The following is an 18260-nucleotide window of genomic DNA, read 5'->3' on the forward strand; positions in this document are numbered from 1 at the left end:
CACTTTAAACCCAAAGCTTTCGTGACTGAACGGGCTTCTCTTAGATCACTCTCTAGCTTGATCAGACCATGTGATGATGATGATTTGCATAAGCTCAGACGAATTGCTAGACCATTTTGTCAAATTGAAACCTGCTTGCTGCATAAGCTCACTCGTACTTTGCTGCAATTTCAGTGCTTCACTTACTCCATCTCTCCCTGAAGCAAAGTCGTCAACGTAAGTGTTCCTCAAGATTTCATGTGATGCCTCAGGAAATGTTTCTTCACATCTTTTGACATGCTCTTGAATAGTACAGATGGCAAGAAACGGACTTGAAATAACTCCAAATGTGACCCTTGTCATTCTGTAAATCTTGGGTGTGGCTTCAGCATCCAAATCTCTCCACAGGTACCGATGTGAATCCCTATCTTCTTCCTTTAAGCGGACCTGCAAAAACATCTTCTCTATATCACCCATGATACCGATATGACCTTTTCGAAAGCGCAGGAGGATCCCAACCAAATCAGGCTGCAACACAGGGCCGGCTTCTAAGCAGCTATTAAGAGAGACACCATTACTATCTCTCGCAGACGCATCAAACACAACCCTTGTCTTAGTTGTCTGCCTATCTTCTCTGATGACTGCGTGATGTGGAAGATAGAACACAGGACGCCCATCTGTTGGTGCAATTTGATCACAAGGTACTTCTTCTGAAACTCCATCGTCGATGTACTTAAGAATCGCCTCCCTGTAGGACCTGGCTTTGGCTGGCTCTTGAAGCAGCTTCTTTTCTAGATTGTACAGCCTATTTTCTGCTTGCTTGTAGTTATCTTTCAATACTACTTGATCTTCCTTCCATGGTAAGGAGACTTCATATCGACCATCTTTGTATGTTAATGTGTCCCTAAACTTCTTTAACACCATGGCTTCACTGGGGTTAGTAGAAGGTGGACTTTCAGTAGGTTTGATGCCAATAGACTCCAAGTTCCAGAATTTCTGAAGTGTTTCATTCAATTGTTCCTCAATGCCAATTTGAATGTTCATAGACACAGTACATTCTTGGCCATGACCGCCTGTTGGTCCACAGAAGACCCAACCTAGTGACGTGCGAACTGCAACTGGTTCATTGGAACCTCCTCGTACAACGTCTCTTGTCACAAAGGAATAATAAAAATCCAAGCCAATGAGTACATCAATCTCCCGTTCACCTCGGGGGAATTCTTCAGGAAATGTTATGCCTTGAAGATGAAGCCATTTTGCTGGATGAATGTCCACAGCCTCAGCTGGACGGCAAATAACTGGCGCAGTAAGTGCTTCAATACATTGCGGCTTTCCAGGCTTATCAACAGGTGCTACAGTAAAAGCAATTCTCTTTCGCAGCGTCTCCTTGTCTGACTTTCCACCAAATCCAGACACAGCAATTCTAACACTCTTTCCATCTAGGCCAAGCTCTTGCACAATACTTTGTCTAACAAAATGAAGTCTGTGAACCGGGATCAAGAAAACATTGAACAACTTTTGAGCAACCATTGGATCCACACATAACAGCTGGCACAGTTTGAAGAATAACTTTGCCACCACCACTAGACAGCATTGAACTTGCGACTACATGTGAAGCTGCTGTAGAAGGAGGGGCTTGAGATAAGGATGCTCTCTCCGGGGAGGTTTGTGATGAGGGTGGTGTCGCTGAAGACCCAGAACTGACCGAATCCATATGAAGGAGGCTATGGTGTTTACCCCGACAGTGCTTACATGGTGGTTTTTCACAACTTTGAGCCACGTGACCAGCTTCTAAGCAACGAAAACAAAGACCTTTGGACAATGCCATCCTGAATCTATCTTTCACTGCCAATGACAGAAAATTAACGCATGACCACACGTGGTGATTCTTCCGACAAACACATCACTGTTTGACTTGCATAGAAGCACATAGTGCAGAAGTAGATGATCTTCGTGGTGAACTAGACTTGAAATTCACCTGGCTTACACACTTTGCAGTGTTTTCCTTTGCAGAGACCTTGAACTCCAGAGAGGGAGACTGGGAAGACTCTTTGGCTCGTACTACTTGTTGTAAGAAAGCAAACAATGTTTTCACTTTCACACAGTCCTCTTTTGCTTTCCAATTACCAAGTTCAAGTTCCCACCTTTCAACAACTCTTTTTGGCAGCTTGTCCACAATTAGGGGTACAAGAACCGGAGCTAAAGTTTCAGAATTGAATTTCTCACCCATAGATTCAACAGACCGAATATGCCCAACCACTTGATCATAGAATTTACGCATAGACAATGCATCATCAGAGTTTAAACGCGGTAAATGAATTAGGGATCTTATATGTGCATCGAGGATCAATCTTGGATGACCAAACCTTTCTTTCAGGGCTTCCAAAACTGGCTGGTAATTCTCTTGTACCACTGCAAATCCCTTCACTGCTTCGGCAGCTGGACCCTTTAATGATCTCATCAAGTATTCTAATTTCTGTACCTCTGCTAAGGCTGAATTATCAACCACGGAGACCTTGATCGACTGGTAATATGGTTGCCAACATAAAACGTTTCCATCAAAGGTAGGCAGATCAATCTTCGGTAGCTTAACTTGTACCTGAGGGCATGACTGCGGGGTTACGGTTGCACTACTATCCGTTTTCATCTCAGAGACAGATTTACATTCCAGATACTTCGTCATTTTAGACATGTATTCAATAACACGCAATTCATAGTCATTATGACTGCTACACTCTGTGTCGATTTGTTCGTCTTCTAACAGAGTACACATTGTGGCTTGCACATCTTGTAAATCGCTCCATTTACTAGCAATATTATCTTTCAAAACCTGAATCATAGCATGATTATCCTGCACTGATAGCGCTTCTTCGACAGACTTCAAAGTGTCCGTTACGGACTTTCTCAAGAACTTTCGTTTCTTCTTAATAGCTTCCAACTCTTCAGACATTTCGACTAACCTTGAATGATCACAATGTTCTTATAGTCCACCAGAGCTTCCACAAATTCATCAAGGTAGTCGTGCAAGGTAACAGCGCCAATCGCTCCAAATGCGAAGACCAACTCTTCATCCAAATCTGTCAGAATCTCTCCGATTCGAAGGACCATGTATTCAACGATTTATTCTCCAAACGCAACAAGGATTACAATTTCTACGCGACACAACGAATTCAACATAAACTCACGAGCACATGGAAAATTTTATGCGGGGTGTCCCGAGCCCCTGCATCACTGGGACCCAGGGTCCTCAAACCTGACAAAAATAGAAACTTTCAGTTCCGAACAAAATCAAAATCATGGTGTTTTCGTGTGTCCATCTGCCATTGATTTGCAAACTGTCATAAAAATTTTCAGTTCCCACAAGAATATTCCACTCCTCCAACACAGCTGAGGTTTTCTTTGTTTTTTTTTACTCCTCAACATGACGTCGGCGTGTAAAAGACTTTAGGGAGTTTAAGATCAACGACGCGACGGCAACGAAAACGTCACAAATTTTGCATATTTAATGAGGAAAAACAATAGCTTGCACGCTGTGCACGTGCATTTATTCATTTTTGTACATTTCTTTCACGTTTTCGGCACATCTGCGACGTAAAATGACCAGTTTTCAAGTTTTACGAAGAACGTGAACTCAAGGCAGCGAATTTGAATTTTCTGCCGTAACTTCAACACCGCACCTCCTAATTCAGTTCCTGGAAAGTTGAGCTAGTTTTTAGAAGTTAGACAAACCGACATAATCACCAAAAAAAAAAAAAAAAAACCTGAACTTGCAATTTTAAGTGACATTTTCGTTATCGTCGCGTCGTGGATCTTAAACTCCGTATTTAGCAAGATTCACTTTTTTGCGTGATTATCTTTCAAATAATTTATGGGTCTCTTGAACAGAAGTTTGCGTGGTAAAATAATGAGAATCCCACGTTCACATGACAAATCATGTGATATATTTTGGTGTCACAACTAGCAGATAAGCTTATCGGTAACAGGTTGCAATTGAGAAAAGTCTGGTTTTCACTTACGACCATTTTGGAACATGCATAATACTCAATTCTGAGCGCCTATTTTGCTTGGCCCCCTATCACAAAATGATTGTTTTGTTGAACATAGTAATCTGGCCAAGTTCCGTGGTGCTTTTATCACAAACCGAACAACTTGGCCTGTCAGGGTTCGTACTCTTAAGAGTTTTTCAAATTCCATGACTTTCCATGACCTTTTCCATGACTTTTTGCAGTTTTCCATGACCTAAAGTTTAGCTGCCAGTTTCGAAAATTGTCAAAATCATGCTTGTTTTTGGGGTATTTTCTGACATAACTCGTCTGCATTTTACTTTGTCCTTGCTTCCACTTCTGCAATAATTTATGTACCACACGTAACAATAATCTCCCATGACTTTCCATGACCGTTCCCCGTTTTAACGAGAACACCACGAAACAACAATATCATTGGTTAAAAGAGGAAAAATAATCGTGCTGCACGTGCAGCACGCATTTTAGCACAAATTCGTGGGGTCCTCTGCACAGCAACGACGTGAAATCACCAAATTTGAGGTTTTGCTGACAACGCGAGCGTACAAATGTGATTCTTTCAGACTTTATTTTTAACTCTGAAACCACTCGTACCAATTCATTAATTTTAGCATGCATACTTCGCCCACATTGTACGACGCGGGCGAGATGGCCTAACCGTGAGAAACTTACCATAGTTCAAAGTTATATTTTGAGGTGAAGTTGTCGTCGCCGTTGCTGTCGTACGGCAACCGGAGGCGAGCTTTCCGAATGCCAGGACAATGGTGTCTCCCAGAGTTTTTAATAATATTTAATCGTCTCTAATGGAGAAATGATGCTAACCAATATAAATGTGGTTGTGTGACGACAAGTTAAAAGGGAAAACAGCTCACTTTCCGTCAATTGCGAGCTCTCTCTGCCATATCTTTTTCAGATGTTCACTCCAAGCAGTTTAGAAGGACAATAGACCTCTTTAGCTTGTACATTTTGTTTTCCCATTTCAGACCACGTGATGTTACTCTAGGGAAAACTTTCTTTCAAATGTCGTCCCATGCACGTGAATATGTACGCATAACTTATGAAAAAACAAAAGGAAAATTCCCTTGAGAACATCACGTGGTCTGAAATGGGAAAACAAAACGTGCAAGCTAAAGAGGTCTATTTTCTGCTAAACCCTCAAGTTGCGCAGATAAGAATTGCATACGCACTACATTGAAAACTCTTGAAACACATTCAACAAATTTTCCAAAATATGTAATTAAAAGAATTAAAAGAACCCAGAGAAAAGCTATTCATAATCATCCAGGTTTAATGAAGGTGCAAAATTGTGCACCATCATCTTGACTCTCTCTTTGCTCTTTCCAATCCGCTGCACAGTGTCTTCAATTAACGAGAGCCTCTCCTTTTCTTCGTTGTATCTGATTTCCAGTTCCTGGCATCGGTTCTGGCAATCTTCTTCCTTCACCTTGATAGCATCAAGCTGACTTTGTAGACGGTTGATCTTCTCTTTCAATTCTCCTTTATCCATTTCCAGTTTCTTCGGCAATTTCTTCTCGTCCAGAAGTAGTTCCATCAACCCTTCCATATTGCTGAGAATACTCTCAGCCTCATCTCAAAAAATAAGCAAGGACATTGCTAATTTACTTATGGGCATTTTACGTGGACAGAAAATTGTAAACAGACATTTTCCAGGGGCCCCCAACGTCAATTTTCGGAAAATATCTGTTCGGAAGACTATTTGAGATCTAGAATTTTCGGAACATTTGTTGTAAAATTTCTTGCTTGCCTGCCTCTCCTAGGATTTTCGAACATCTGAAAAAATGGTATAATTGCCCACTTTTAACGGATTTTCACCCTAAATAGGTCATCTAGAATTTTTGGGAGCCTTTTTTCTGGCTGAAATTTTTGAAAAGGTTAGGAGGGGGAGACATGCCCCTTCAACCAAGACAATGGTGTGTCCTTGGGATTTAGGGTATCAAATTCATTGTTAACAAATACATTATTGCTACTTTTACAGGGAACTAAAATAAAGGATTAAATAATGGCACCAATTAAATGAAAAATTAAAACGCTACACCAATTTATTGGAGGGTACGTGCTGTTAAGGTAGCAAAAGAAGAGGCAGCACTCTCCACAGCAGCAAGGAGGTCACCATGGCAATCGAGCCACAGTCCACCTCCCAAGACCCTGTCAACACATCACTGAGAAAAACCAGTGTGTGAAATGTATACTTACCCCAAAATGTAGCAGGGAGGGAGGCAAAAGAAGCAAGCACACTCAACTGATTAAGGATGGTGCCTACTAATTCAAAGGTATTTTTGCGCAATTTACGGAATATGCGGGAAAAGCAGATCTGAACAAGTGTTATTGAAATCCAAAAAGAAAATTGGGGGTAACCGTGCATTCTTGGATGATAATTAATCAACAATATTTGTAAAAAGCTTTGAAATACAAAGCAATGTATGGTAATCTTTTCCAAATTGAAGTTTAGTTATCTATGGAAAATGCATTGTTACCCCGAATTTTCTTTGTAGATACCAAGAGCACTTGCTAAGTTCTGCTTTCTTCGCATTGTTTTGAACAGCGCAAAAATATCCCTGTATTAATAAGCATGACCCATAGGATATCTGAGTATCTTGAGAACAATAGTAGGCACCGTCCTTAATTCTAGCACATGGCATTTGCCCCTGCAAACCTTCTTGGAGTCCCCCAAAATATCCCATCCAGGCAAAACCACTGCATTGTCTTGGTTTTAACTTTGCCTAAACTATATTTCTACAGCTGCAACTAACAAACAAATCTCCTATAAGCTGCTGAGCACCTACAGGTGTAACACCCATCATCATGCCTTGATTTTGAATTCGAAAAAAAAAAAAAAAAGGCAATTTAGGATGCTTCCTACTGCAGATTCCAAGTTTCCAATTGAACTGAACTTACCATTTAAAGCATTACATCTCAGAACTAATGACTGATATTCATCCACATACTGCCTCGTTTGTTCTTCCATCTTTTGTAGTCTTTCTCGTTCCTTTTGATCTTTAAAATCTTTGATAATTCCTTGGATTACGGTATTGACTGCTGCTGACCTCACTACTGTATGACATGTTGGGCATTTTTTAAAATCACCTATGCAAGTCTTGCAATATGTGTGTCCACAGGGTATAGCAGCCATTGGCGTGTGTTTGGGCCCTGTCATATGTTTTTCACAAAGGGGGCACAAGTGACTGGCAATACCTGATTCATTGTTGTCACTAACACTCCGCTGACCTTGTTTATGCTCAATAGAGGGTTGTAATGTCGCCTTGAGCCTCTCGGCAACAGTGTCTGCTAGTGCATTCAGCATATCAGAAGATAACTCAGGAGTCTTCAATTTCGAACTATCATTAGGAAGCATTACAGCACCTGTATGTTATTTCCAGTACTACATGTATCTGCAGGGTCATTCAAGAGAGAATCCTCATCAGTTTCACCATGCCTAATATCATCACCATTGTGATAACTGTCATGATTATCATCACCACTTTGATTTCACTGATGTCCTTGATGAAGGCCTTAATTTATTATGAAGTGTTTGTTTACTTGATGAAAGAAGCTTTTTTGAGACACTTGCAGAGCTTGCATTTTCATAATTTGATGGCACATACTCCTGGTTAGTTTTCACTTGAGTATCATTGCTTGCTTTCATCCAAGAGGAGCTGGGATTCCTTTTGTGTGAGCCGGTGGCAGAAGGTGGTCTTTTGACTAGCGGGTTATCAGACTTTGATATCCTCGATATCACATTAGAGTGGTACGGTCTCTCTGTGGTTCAGGATACAACGGTTTTCTCCTGGGATTGCTGTGAGGATTTCTGTTTGCAGCGTTTTCCGAAGAAGAACCAGACATTGCTGAACGTGTTCGAAACTTCGGTACATCAGGAAGAGTAGAGTTAACTTTGTTCACAGATTTAAGTTTTTTTGTAGCAGTCTTCGATGCTTCTCGCTCCTTCATCCACTGGCTTTGTTTTTCACGAATTACCTTAACTTTTGAAGCTGTTTCTTCTTTATCTTCGCCTGTTCTGCTAAGTGACTTTGTCTTAAGTTTCTTCACTTGTAACGACATATTATCTTTATCTCTTACTGTGGTGACCAATAATTCCGCCATCTTGTTTTCAAGGATAAATTGAGAGGTTACCAAGTACAACTACAAAGCCCAAAACCTCACTTTCTGGGGAGGAGTAACTAGTTCAGAGACAAAAACCTATAACGTCTTCAATAATACACAAAGATGGGCAGAAATTGGGTTTTATCAAGCCATTTAGACAGGAGAAGTAAGTTAGCTCTTTATTAGATAGATAGATAGATAGATAGATAGATAGATAGTTTATTCACCTTAGAAACTTGCAGCCAAAAGCTGAATTGCGGTAAGGCTTACAAATACAAAATTTACAACTGCGCTTAACTACAAACTAATTATAGGACTTATACTACATAAAAATTGTTAAAAAATCACACATTAAAAGCATGCGTCAAATTCCTATATACAATAAGAAACAAATTTATATCTAGTTCTCAGCTACTATAAACAAAACTTAAAAGAATTAAATTAAATTAAAAAGTATTTCCTAAAAGCACTCTTATATCTCATTTAATCATTTGGAATATTGTTCTGTCACCACCCCCTCCTCAGGGTCATTAACACGTCCTCATTTGCACAGTTACCTCGAATGCAGTGGTACAAATGTAGCAACATATTTTAGGGGCAGAGCTGTTTTAGGGGAGCAAAAGATCTTTGAGCGTCCCATTCAGGTGACATCTTAAAATTTTAAGTATATTTGTCGATTTGAATGACGTTTCGATGTATATGTCTGCTGTTTTTGTTCTGGATATCAAAGGAAAGGTAAGCTAATACTTCTACGATCGACCTTGTATCCATACATGTATCCATATGTACTGAAGTTGAGCTTTTCCAATCGAAACTTTCCCATTTATTAAAGGTAATTCACTCTGGTATTCTACAAGGTAACTTAAATTGAACCTTCGCTATGTTTTAAAGTCAGATACTTTGTGTTTTGTGGTATCAATTCTAGTTGATTATTTCCCGGAATTACCGAGGAGATATCGAAATGTCTCTGATCGAGAAGTTCGTGCCCTTGGTATTGGAGAAGGAGAAAGAGGGAACACAGACCCCTATTTGCGTACACCAGGATGTGACCTTTGTGTACATCAAGTATAACAACCTACATGTATACCGTATCCTTTCAATTATAATAATTGTTCCATATCGATTCATGCATGTGTGGGAATTTATCCATGGCCAAAAAAATTAATGGGCAACTCAGTAATATGGACAGCACATGTAAATTTGTTGAACGCTTCTTTAGAACGAGATCAATTACAATAAAACCCTGTGTTAGGGCGAGTTTCAATCGAGTGTCGTAAAACCAAAACCAAAGTAATTACTTTGGCCAATCAAAAAGGATGCGGACCCATCCAGTAAACCAATGAAAACTCGAAGTAATCACACATAGCCGAGACACAGCACAGGCAATGTACATGCGCAAGCAATGATTGGTTTTGGTTTCACTTCTGATTGGTTGAAAACTTTAGTTGCATGAGAACTTTAAACCAATCAATGAGTGAATTAATTCAAAACCAATGCAATTCGCTACTTACTTTCGACACTCAATTGAAAACCACTCTATTCAGTGAGAATAATTCATAATAGTCTTGTAGGAGTTCGCCATTTAGAAATCTGTACCAATAATGAAACCAGCTTTAATAAAAGTTTATTTAAGTGTCATGTATAATTTTAGCACTGAGTCACTAAATAATTGAGGACACTGCACAGAAATCACAATCATACATGTACATGTAGGTTGGTTTTTGAGGAGCGGGGAAAACCAGAGTACCCAGAGAAAAACCTCTCGGAGCAGACGTCAAGTCTGGGCAGTAGTGTGTAGCAGCTCTCGTAACCTGCTATTGTTTGGTATTCTAAGCAGCTTCTATTGTTTTTGAGTCTAAGTCATTGTTTCAATTCTTTAGTCTTTTGTTTTTGGCTAGGGTAGCGAACCAATCATGTTATACATTATGAGAGCTGCTACATAAACCAGTCTGGGAAATGAACTCAGGCCACATTGGTGGGTGGGGTCTTGCATCAATAACCCTACAAGGTCAGCTTCATGACCTGACAAATTAATTACTGCAAAAATTTTTAATTGTTTGGTGACAGATTTGGAAATTTGACTTCCTGGAATTCATTGTTGACACCTTCGTTACAAACTTGTCTGGAATCCTGGTGCTGGTACCATTTCATTCTTAAGAGGGCCACTTAAACACGACGACTATAAAAGGCATGGTACCTTAGACTTACGTGGATGATTTGTCAATCAACTGTGAATGCATATACATGTAGAGCTTTGTGATAATTTGTGCAATAAAAGCTCCTAATAGCATTATGCTGTTAGATGTTATCTGTCATTATTTTCTTAAAGAAATAAAAAAAGCGCCGAGTGCATTATATAAGCACGCATGAATTTTTAAGAACACGAGAGAAGTGCGGAAAAGCACAAGCTGAAGGCGAGTGCTTCTTGCACTTCTCGAGTGTTCTTAAAAATTCCCAAATTCTCAACAATGCTTGAGGAACAAGTTTTTTATTTCTTTTATAAAATAAAAACGACCACAAAGGGACAAGAATTCGTCAGACAACAAAAATGAGCGCGCGCCCTCGATGGCGCAATTATGGCGCAATTTTTCCCTGATTGCGTGATACACAAAAATGAATGACGTGGCTTGCATGCATATGTTGAGTTATAAGGCACGCACCATACATACGCTGCGTGCCTTGTGGAGTTATAAAGAACTCGGCTTGACCAATCACAGTGCATGACTACCTTGGTTATTTTATAATAACATTCCCAACCATTTTTCCTGAGCTGGAAATTTCTTTTAGGGATTCTGTCTCTTTGCTTCTGTCTGTTGATTGCGATCTTGTACGTTATTCAGTCTTGTTTGAATGAAATTGAATGAAAGCAGAGCATGAAATGACTCTTTTTCAGTGCGTCTGCGTGTTTAATTAATTTTCTCTGTCTAATGCCAAGTGATTCTTCCTGTAAAAGCATAGAGATCTCAACTGTGTTATTTAGTGGCTGTGCAATGAATAAACATTTAACCCATTGGTGCCTCAAATGCCCTAAGATACCCCCTTTTGACGAGTAAAAAACGTCTGGCATTAGACAGCTGAGAATAAAATCTGTTAAGTCTCACTTCCAGATGTCAATGGGTTCAATAGAGAAAAAAGTAGCCATTGGTTATGCATTATGGGTAGTTAAACCATTCATTTTGAACATGAGCTGGGAATGTGACTTTTGAAGCCAAAATTCAATTTTGGTACCAGACAGGTGCTCCAAACAAACATTGATATTAAGTACTTTCATCACATCCAGAGAAGAGCAGGATCTGGTCAAATTATGGAGCAATTTCTCTCTCCTTCAATGATCACATGAAAATGTCTTAAGTTAATGAACAATATCATAATGATCAGTAATGACATCCTTGACCTTTTTGTTCAGTTGTTTCAATGACAAAGAAGAATGCTAATGTCACATTGCTGTTTGTCTTCCTCCACACGATAGTTCAAGTAGGTTTAAAAATTAATGAATTCATACTAAATTATATGTGTACGTGTAGGTTTACTTTATGGTAAATTTTTTTTGACTGGTGCATGTTTTTGCAGTACAGTATGAAGCTTTAGTTCCCATACTGAGGAAATCAATTACTTTTTCGTTGAGTTTAGTTGAGTTAAACTTAAAAAACAGGAAAGAAATAAGCATCATAGGAACTTGAAATTTCCACAGATGTTTTGGAAATGAAAATAAAATGAATGCCTGTTTTTTGACTGTTTTGCAATTGATATTTGAAAATTATCATTTGCAAAAAAACTGTTTTCCCTGGCGCCGCCGTTTGTTAAATGAAAAACAAAAGAAACTTGTTGTGTCTTTAATTAGTTAAATTAGTGATCAGTTGTGTCTTTAATTACAGGTAGTTAAATTACATGTACATGTAGTGATCAGAAGCGATGCTTACTGCACATGTACCTGCATTTTGTTCAATAGAAAGGTGATAGAGCTTTTATACAGCAGTGAATTTGTCAGTAGGTTAATGGAATAATGCACACACTTGACTGTGCTTTGTGAAAAGTCAACTGGTTTCCTCCAGCCAGTTACTGTTTTTAATCATTCAGATTATTACTGGGTTGCCAGTGTGGCAAACCCAGTCGTAATTTATTTCATTTTATTTTTTTTCCGTGTTTGTCAAAGTTTTGCCTGTCACTCCTCGGCTAAGTGGTGGCTTTGTGCACAGAGCCTTCTGCTCGTATGTTCTTAGGATCGAGAGGGTAGTGGGAAATGCGTAGATTTCTCTGGTGGACACAGTACTTAGGATGATTAACTTACCCGGCAATGGCGTCGAAAGTCATGTAACGCGAATGGCGTTTTAGTGGATCTTTAAACAAAATATACCCTTATGGAGCTCAATAATGGAAAGTCAATTGGATACTGAACAAGACAGGCGCTGAAGAAAAAAAATCTGGTATCTTAAAAGGGACGGGTAAGGGACTTCGACAACAATCTGTCGCCCGTCGAGCCGTAAACAAAGTGAGCTGTAGTTCTAATATTGTACAAGTGGGGTGTTTTTGTACAACACTGAAATCAAATGGAAAATTCTCTAGTAACTTATGGGTTTAACAAAGACAGAGACTTGGGTCTGTGACTGTGTTGTCTGGCTTATTTGTTTGTACTCAATTCTGCACAGTCTTCTGGAAACAATTAGAAATTTCACTAATTATTCTTGTCAGTCAAAAATTATTTGAAAGAAAACTTGTTGCCCATTTTTGCGTGATAATTCAAGTAAAGGGTTTTTCAGTAAAGGATTTGATGCTGAACACTGGTGGGAAATTTATTTAGTTGCATTTTTGACACGGAGTGTAATTTGACACGATTGAGTTGCTTGTCTTCACGCACATAATGAAATAGGAAGGGTTGTTTGCCTCTTATAGCAAATATGTTGTTTGTTTCAAAAAATATTTCGCTGGAAAAGGTGGCCTTTATGAATTCATCGTGTTGTGTCATATGCGAGCTTAACTGGATAGTTTTTATGGCAATAGTAAAGCATTTTCATGTCAAAATATTAAAGGTAAGCGTCTTTCGGTTGTGTTAACTTAATTTAAAATGTAAATATACCATGTGGCGTAAACTTGATTTTCTACTCTCAAAATTACCTCCAGAACCTAATTTTGGAGTAGAATAAGCTTCTAGAATGATGTTCTTGTCTTCTAGCTGTGGTGATACTTGACGATTCTGGAACATTTTGTGAAACAATATTTATAACGGGTCACACATGCAACTTTGATTGCCCGAACTTCCCCTATTATGCATAACATCCACTTGGCCTTTTGACATCCCATTGAAAAAAAACTCGTAAAATATTCGTGGACTGGTCGATTTCTCTGAAATTTGAAAGGATGATTGCTAAAGTATATAGAAAGATTTTCACAATAACTAAAAATTCCTGTGTTAAACATTAGAATTCGACGAAGAGGTACAGTGCCGCTCAAAAGTAAGTTACCAGTCTCGTCTCGTTTCTCGTGAGACGAGTGTCTCGTCTATAGAGATGAGAGTCTCGCCTCGAGAGGCAAGACATGTCTCGTCTCTAGAGACGAGACTCTCGTCTCGCAAGAATCACTGAAGCGGCAAGATTGGCATAAATTTTTATAGAAGTCCGACAGTTACACAAACGTTTGCGAATTTAAACGACAAAGCTATGCTCATGGCGAGCGTGAAACTTAACATGAATCAAAATTACAATACTGTTAAAACCGAAAAATGTATCATGCCAATTGGCAACATTTCAGTGCAGTGGCATTGTAAACAGATCTCTGTGAAATTTTCAAGGAACTTTGCTTTCCTGAAGGACTGAGTGTATGAAATTGAAAGAATACGGATAGTTTGTGCTGAATTACAGTTTTGCCCACAGTTTGTTACTCCCACATTTAAGTTGATCTGCCGACACGTTTGACTGTAAATGACTGCAAGCGAGTAGAAAGTACAGTGTACAAATACAGTAAGATGTAGCTGCTACGGTAAATGAAAACAAACTCGAGTTTGATGACTTCACTTTTGAGAATGCCATCCACAAAACTTAATTCATTTAACCGATTATTTTCACTGTCACACAACAACAACAACAAAAAAAGAAAAATTCGAAACCGTTCAATGAAAAAGGCCAAGAACTTGAACTGTTGTTTTCCACCTCTCCAATTCTCAGGTCTGAGCGGTTCATCTTATCCAAGTTATATTATATTTGTCGAAGCTTTTCACGCAACTTTAATAAAGTAATAGAGTTTTGTGAAGTTACACCGCAGTCGACGAACATTTGCCACAAATCTCCTAGAGTCGCGGCTACACAAGCGATTTTTTGCTCGCGCCGCTGATACGATTTTTTAAAATTTTGTTGTGTCGCCAGTGCGTGATGAAAGTCTGAACAGGCAATGCGAAAGCAGGAAAAAAAAAACACTCGTCATCCAACGTGAAGGAACTGCCTCGGGAGAATGAATCCGCAAAGAAAAGAGAAAAAGAAAATGGCTCCTTTAGGAGCCACCAAATGTAATAAAAGTCATGACTAATAGTAATAAAAGTTTTTTTTCATTAACCCTACCGATGCGATCATGATGAGCAACAACCGGCAGGTACAAAACGCAGGTCACACACAGGTCATTGTTTTACCTGCACGTACATGGAAAGTATCCTAAACATTCATAAAAGCTTAGAAACCTTGGGCCTAAAATTAGATTTTTTGAATGTTTAGGATACTTTTCTTTAGGCCTAATTAGGCCTAAAAAGGCCTAAGGTTACCTTTTATGAATGTTTAGGATACTTTCTGTGTAGGTTAAATAATGACCTGTGCCCTGTGACCTGTGACCTGCGTTTTGTACCTGCCGAATAACAATTGCGTTCTCTTCGCCTGATAATATCGCTTGAATTTGAAAGACAAATTTTTATGGCAGTTCGATGGATTTAAGTTTTAAGAACTGCTGCAGGAAATTGATCGATTGATTAACAGTGTTTACATGCGGTCGTGCAAGTTCATCGAAACATTTCTTCTCGAAATCAACTTCGTATGTAGATTTCACGGCCTAAATGTCGACACGCAAAGGCAATAATACACCACCACCAACGGCATGCTGCAGCGCAAGTTTATGGAAACATTTCTCTTCAACATCATCTCCGAATGAAAGTACAGTAAATGTAGATTTCATGGGACGATTCGAGTGTTAAATGTGCACACGCAAAGACAATAACAAACCCAAGGGTGGATCTAGGGGAGGTGCACTGGGTGCACGTGCACCCCCCTCGGTTACCAAAAAAAAAACGTTTTAGTTAAAAATTCTAAAATTTACAACGAAATAAAAAACCTAAATAACAGACAGCGGTCAGCTACTAGAGGATATTAAAAGCACAAAAACTGCATTAAGTTAGATTTTTATTTGCCTCATCATTTACAGATTTATCATACTACAGCCCCTAACCCTCTTAAAAGCATGTATTATACATTGTCTAACATAATATTATAAAGATTGGGCTTCCTGTGCATTTCTGTCTGTCATGTGCACCCCCTAGCCAAGATCCTAGATCTGCCCTTGAAACCACCACCACCCACATGCTGCAGCGCAACTTTAACAAAACAAATCTTCTCTAAATCAACTTCAAATCAAAGTACAGTGTATAGAGATTTCACAGGCAGATGTCTGCACGCAAAGACAATAATACACCAACACCAAAACTTTAGTGTCAAGTGTTACATGTACATTTGGGAGCGCGAGTGTCTTCAGAAACAGGTTAATCTTCTGAAAGTTTTCGTTTATGCAGACACTTACAGTTTTTTTAACCTTTTCGCGGGACGAACGTCTCGTCTCTAGAGACGAGACTCTCATCTCGAGAGACTAGAGACTCGTCTCCTGAGACGAAACACTCGTCGGCACTGCCATTTGCAACTAAATCCAGGAATTGCACCGGTTTCACTTCACTTAGCTGAAGTAATCGACCATTACAACAATTATCCAAAGCTAACCTTTTTAAAATGGGTGCTTAGACTTATTATACTGTCGATCAACACCATTTAAAATGGGTGTTTACCGGTAGGCTTAAGTAAGAATTATTTTCAATGCTGTTTAAATATAGACCAACAGACTCATTTGAAATAGTATTTTTAGGGTAAGTCTATTTGGGTAGCCCACTGGGGTTGTCCATGGACTGGGGGTCAGTGTTTTGTCCACCACCATACATTGTACAGTTGTAGTTGTGATTGTCTGAATTACGTTGTGCTTGCCTGAAGAGATACAGGGTCGAAAAAGGCTGATTTGTCTTTTTGTTATACCTAAATACAGTAAGTCAAATGTAAACAACCTTTGCAAATTGTAGGTTGAATTAATAAAACATAGCACTGGATTGAAACGTGTGTGTTGTTGGTTTTTTTTTTTACAGGTTTACTCATGCAAATGAGCAGAATGAATCATCCCAGAGTTCCTGTACTGCCGGTAAGAAAGATTTAAAAAAGACAAAAGTGGCTCTTTTTGGTGATGGTCTTGAGATGAGTAGGGTAGTACAGTCCATTGTACATTGTATATCAACATAGGCAAAACAACTTTCATAGGCATCAAGCTGAGGGGTGTCATTATGATGTCTTATGAAGCTGGCTACACAATGAAAATTATAATCAAGTGAAGCCATGATCCTCACAGTTATGAACACAATTTTATCGATTGTGTAGAGAAGCCTGAAAAATTCAGAACTTCAACGGGGTTTAAACCTGTGACCTTGTGATGCCGGTGCGATGCTCTAACCAACTGAGCTATGAAGCCACTGATGTTGAGAACTGGTCATTAAATTTTTGTGGGGTCTGATGTTCCCATGATGAAAGAATCAGCCAAGGAAATGATATAATTATGAAGTGAATCATATTTTGAACTGCGATATGAAATCAAGTGAAGCTATGATCCTTCCAGTTATGAATGCAATGAATCAAATCAATATATGATTCATTTCATATACATATATCATTTCCTACAATGGAAGTAGCGGGCTATTTTAAACTGATGTTATTGGGGACATACACTATAATAGTTTTTGAGTGCAGGACCCATTCATCCCTGAAGTGGCCCCCATTGATGATTCAAATCAATCTTCTTGCATTGGACACAGTAAAATCTATAAGTATTATTATTCTTAGGAGGGAAAGGGGCTCAGTGCTTCCAGTGTTTTAGTATTATTCTTAGGAGGGAAAGGGGCTCAGTGCTTCCAGTGTTTTAGTACGTTTTACTCTGAGTAGAGGGTTATTTTCACCATCATGGTAGTAGCCAGCTGCCTTCTACTGATGACAGGGATGGGAAAACTATCATCATGCTGTATGTACTGTTCAATGTACTGTACATGAATGGTACCTAGACTTGTTCGGAATTTTGGTTATGATAGAAAATTAAAACTAATAATTATAAAATATATCTAAGTAATAAATAAATAGCTAGAACTAAACACTGTGCAAGCTAGTTTGAAAAATTGAATGCATAATTACTGCGTTTATGTAAATAGAATTATAAGATCTCGAAGAGTGGGAGCACCATGCTCCTACAAAACAAGCTTGTAGATCTGTAATGAAAAAGTAGTCCACTCTTCTCTCTCTCTCTCTATATATGTATATATTTATTGTTCAACTTGATATCATCAAATTATTATTATTATTTATTTATATATTGTCTAAAAATTATCTGATTCACAAAATTGTTGCACAGAGAAATTTGTACACTGTACTGTATGTATGTATTGGTAGTTATGTTTTTTTTCCTCCTAGCTAATGTGTCTGTCTTAAAGCTAAAAGATTGGCTCAAAGAACATCTATGGCCAAAAAGATCTATTTACGTTATACACTTAATTTATTGTCCAAAGAGAACAGTTTTGTTTCCCAGAGAGTCCTCATTTTTCCAGAGATCAAGTCGAAGGAAACATCAGGACTCTAGGGAAAAACAAATTTAACTAGTTTCCCGAGGGACCATACATTAAGTGCTTTGTTATATATTTAGACTTTTCCTGCAACAATCGCAGCAAAACCTCCGGAGCAGGCAACAACTGCGGATTTGTATCCCGGTCTGGATACATTTGAATTTGATCATGGTCATGTGACCAAGAATCAACCAATCACAGTGTTTGTTTTGCTGAGTGAAAGTCTCGGTATATAACAATGTAGTCTTATTATA

The 18260-nt window shown here is 38.7% G+C and overlaps 1 protein-coding gene and 1 pseudogene across 1 annotated transcript; both read right to left on the reverse strand.

Annotated features, from left to right (window-relative positions):
* Window positions 1–45: 45 nt before the first annotated feature.
* Window positions 46–1509, reverse strand: LOC138022991 (uncharacterized). Its single transcript, XM_068870027.1, has one exon. It carries the CDS (start codon window positions 1507–1509, stop codon window positions 46–48), a length of 1464 nt encoding a protein of 487 aa, XP_068726128.1.
* Window positions 1510–5220: 3711 nt separating this feature from the next.
* On the reverse strand, window positions 5221–8153 carry LOC138023598 (uncharacterized; annotated as a pseudogene).
* Between the last annotated feature and the right edge of the window lie 10107 nt (window positions 8154–18260).

This window comes from Montipora capricornis, chromosome 11, assembly GCF_036669925.1.
Source record: "Montipora capricornis isolate CH-2021 chromosome 11, ASM3666992v2, whole genome shotgun sequence".
Classification (NCBI taxonomy): domain Eukaryota; kingdom Metazoa; phylum Cnidaria; class Anthozoa; order Scleractinia; family Acroporidae; genus Montipora; species Montipora capricornis.

Coding starts and splice junctions, on each gene's coding strand:
- LOC138022991 (XM_068870027.1), bottom strand. CDS start 1,509: ATGGTTGCTCAAAAGTTGTTCAATGTTTTCTTGATCCCGGTTCACAGA.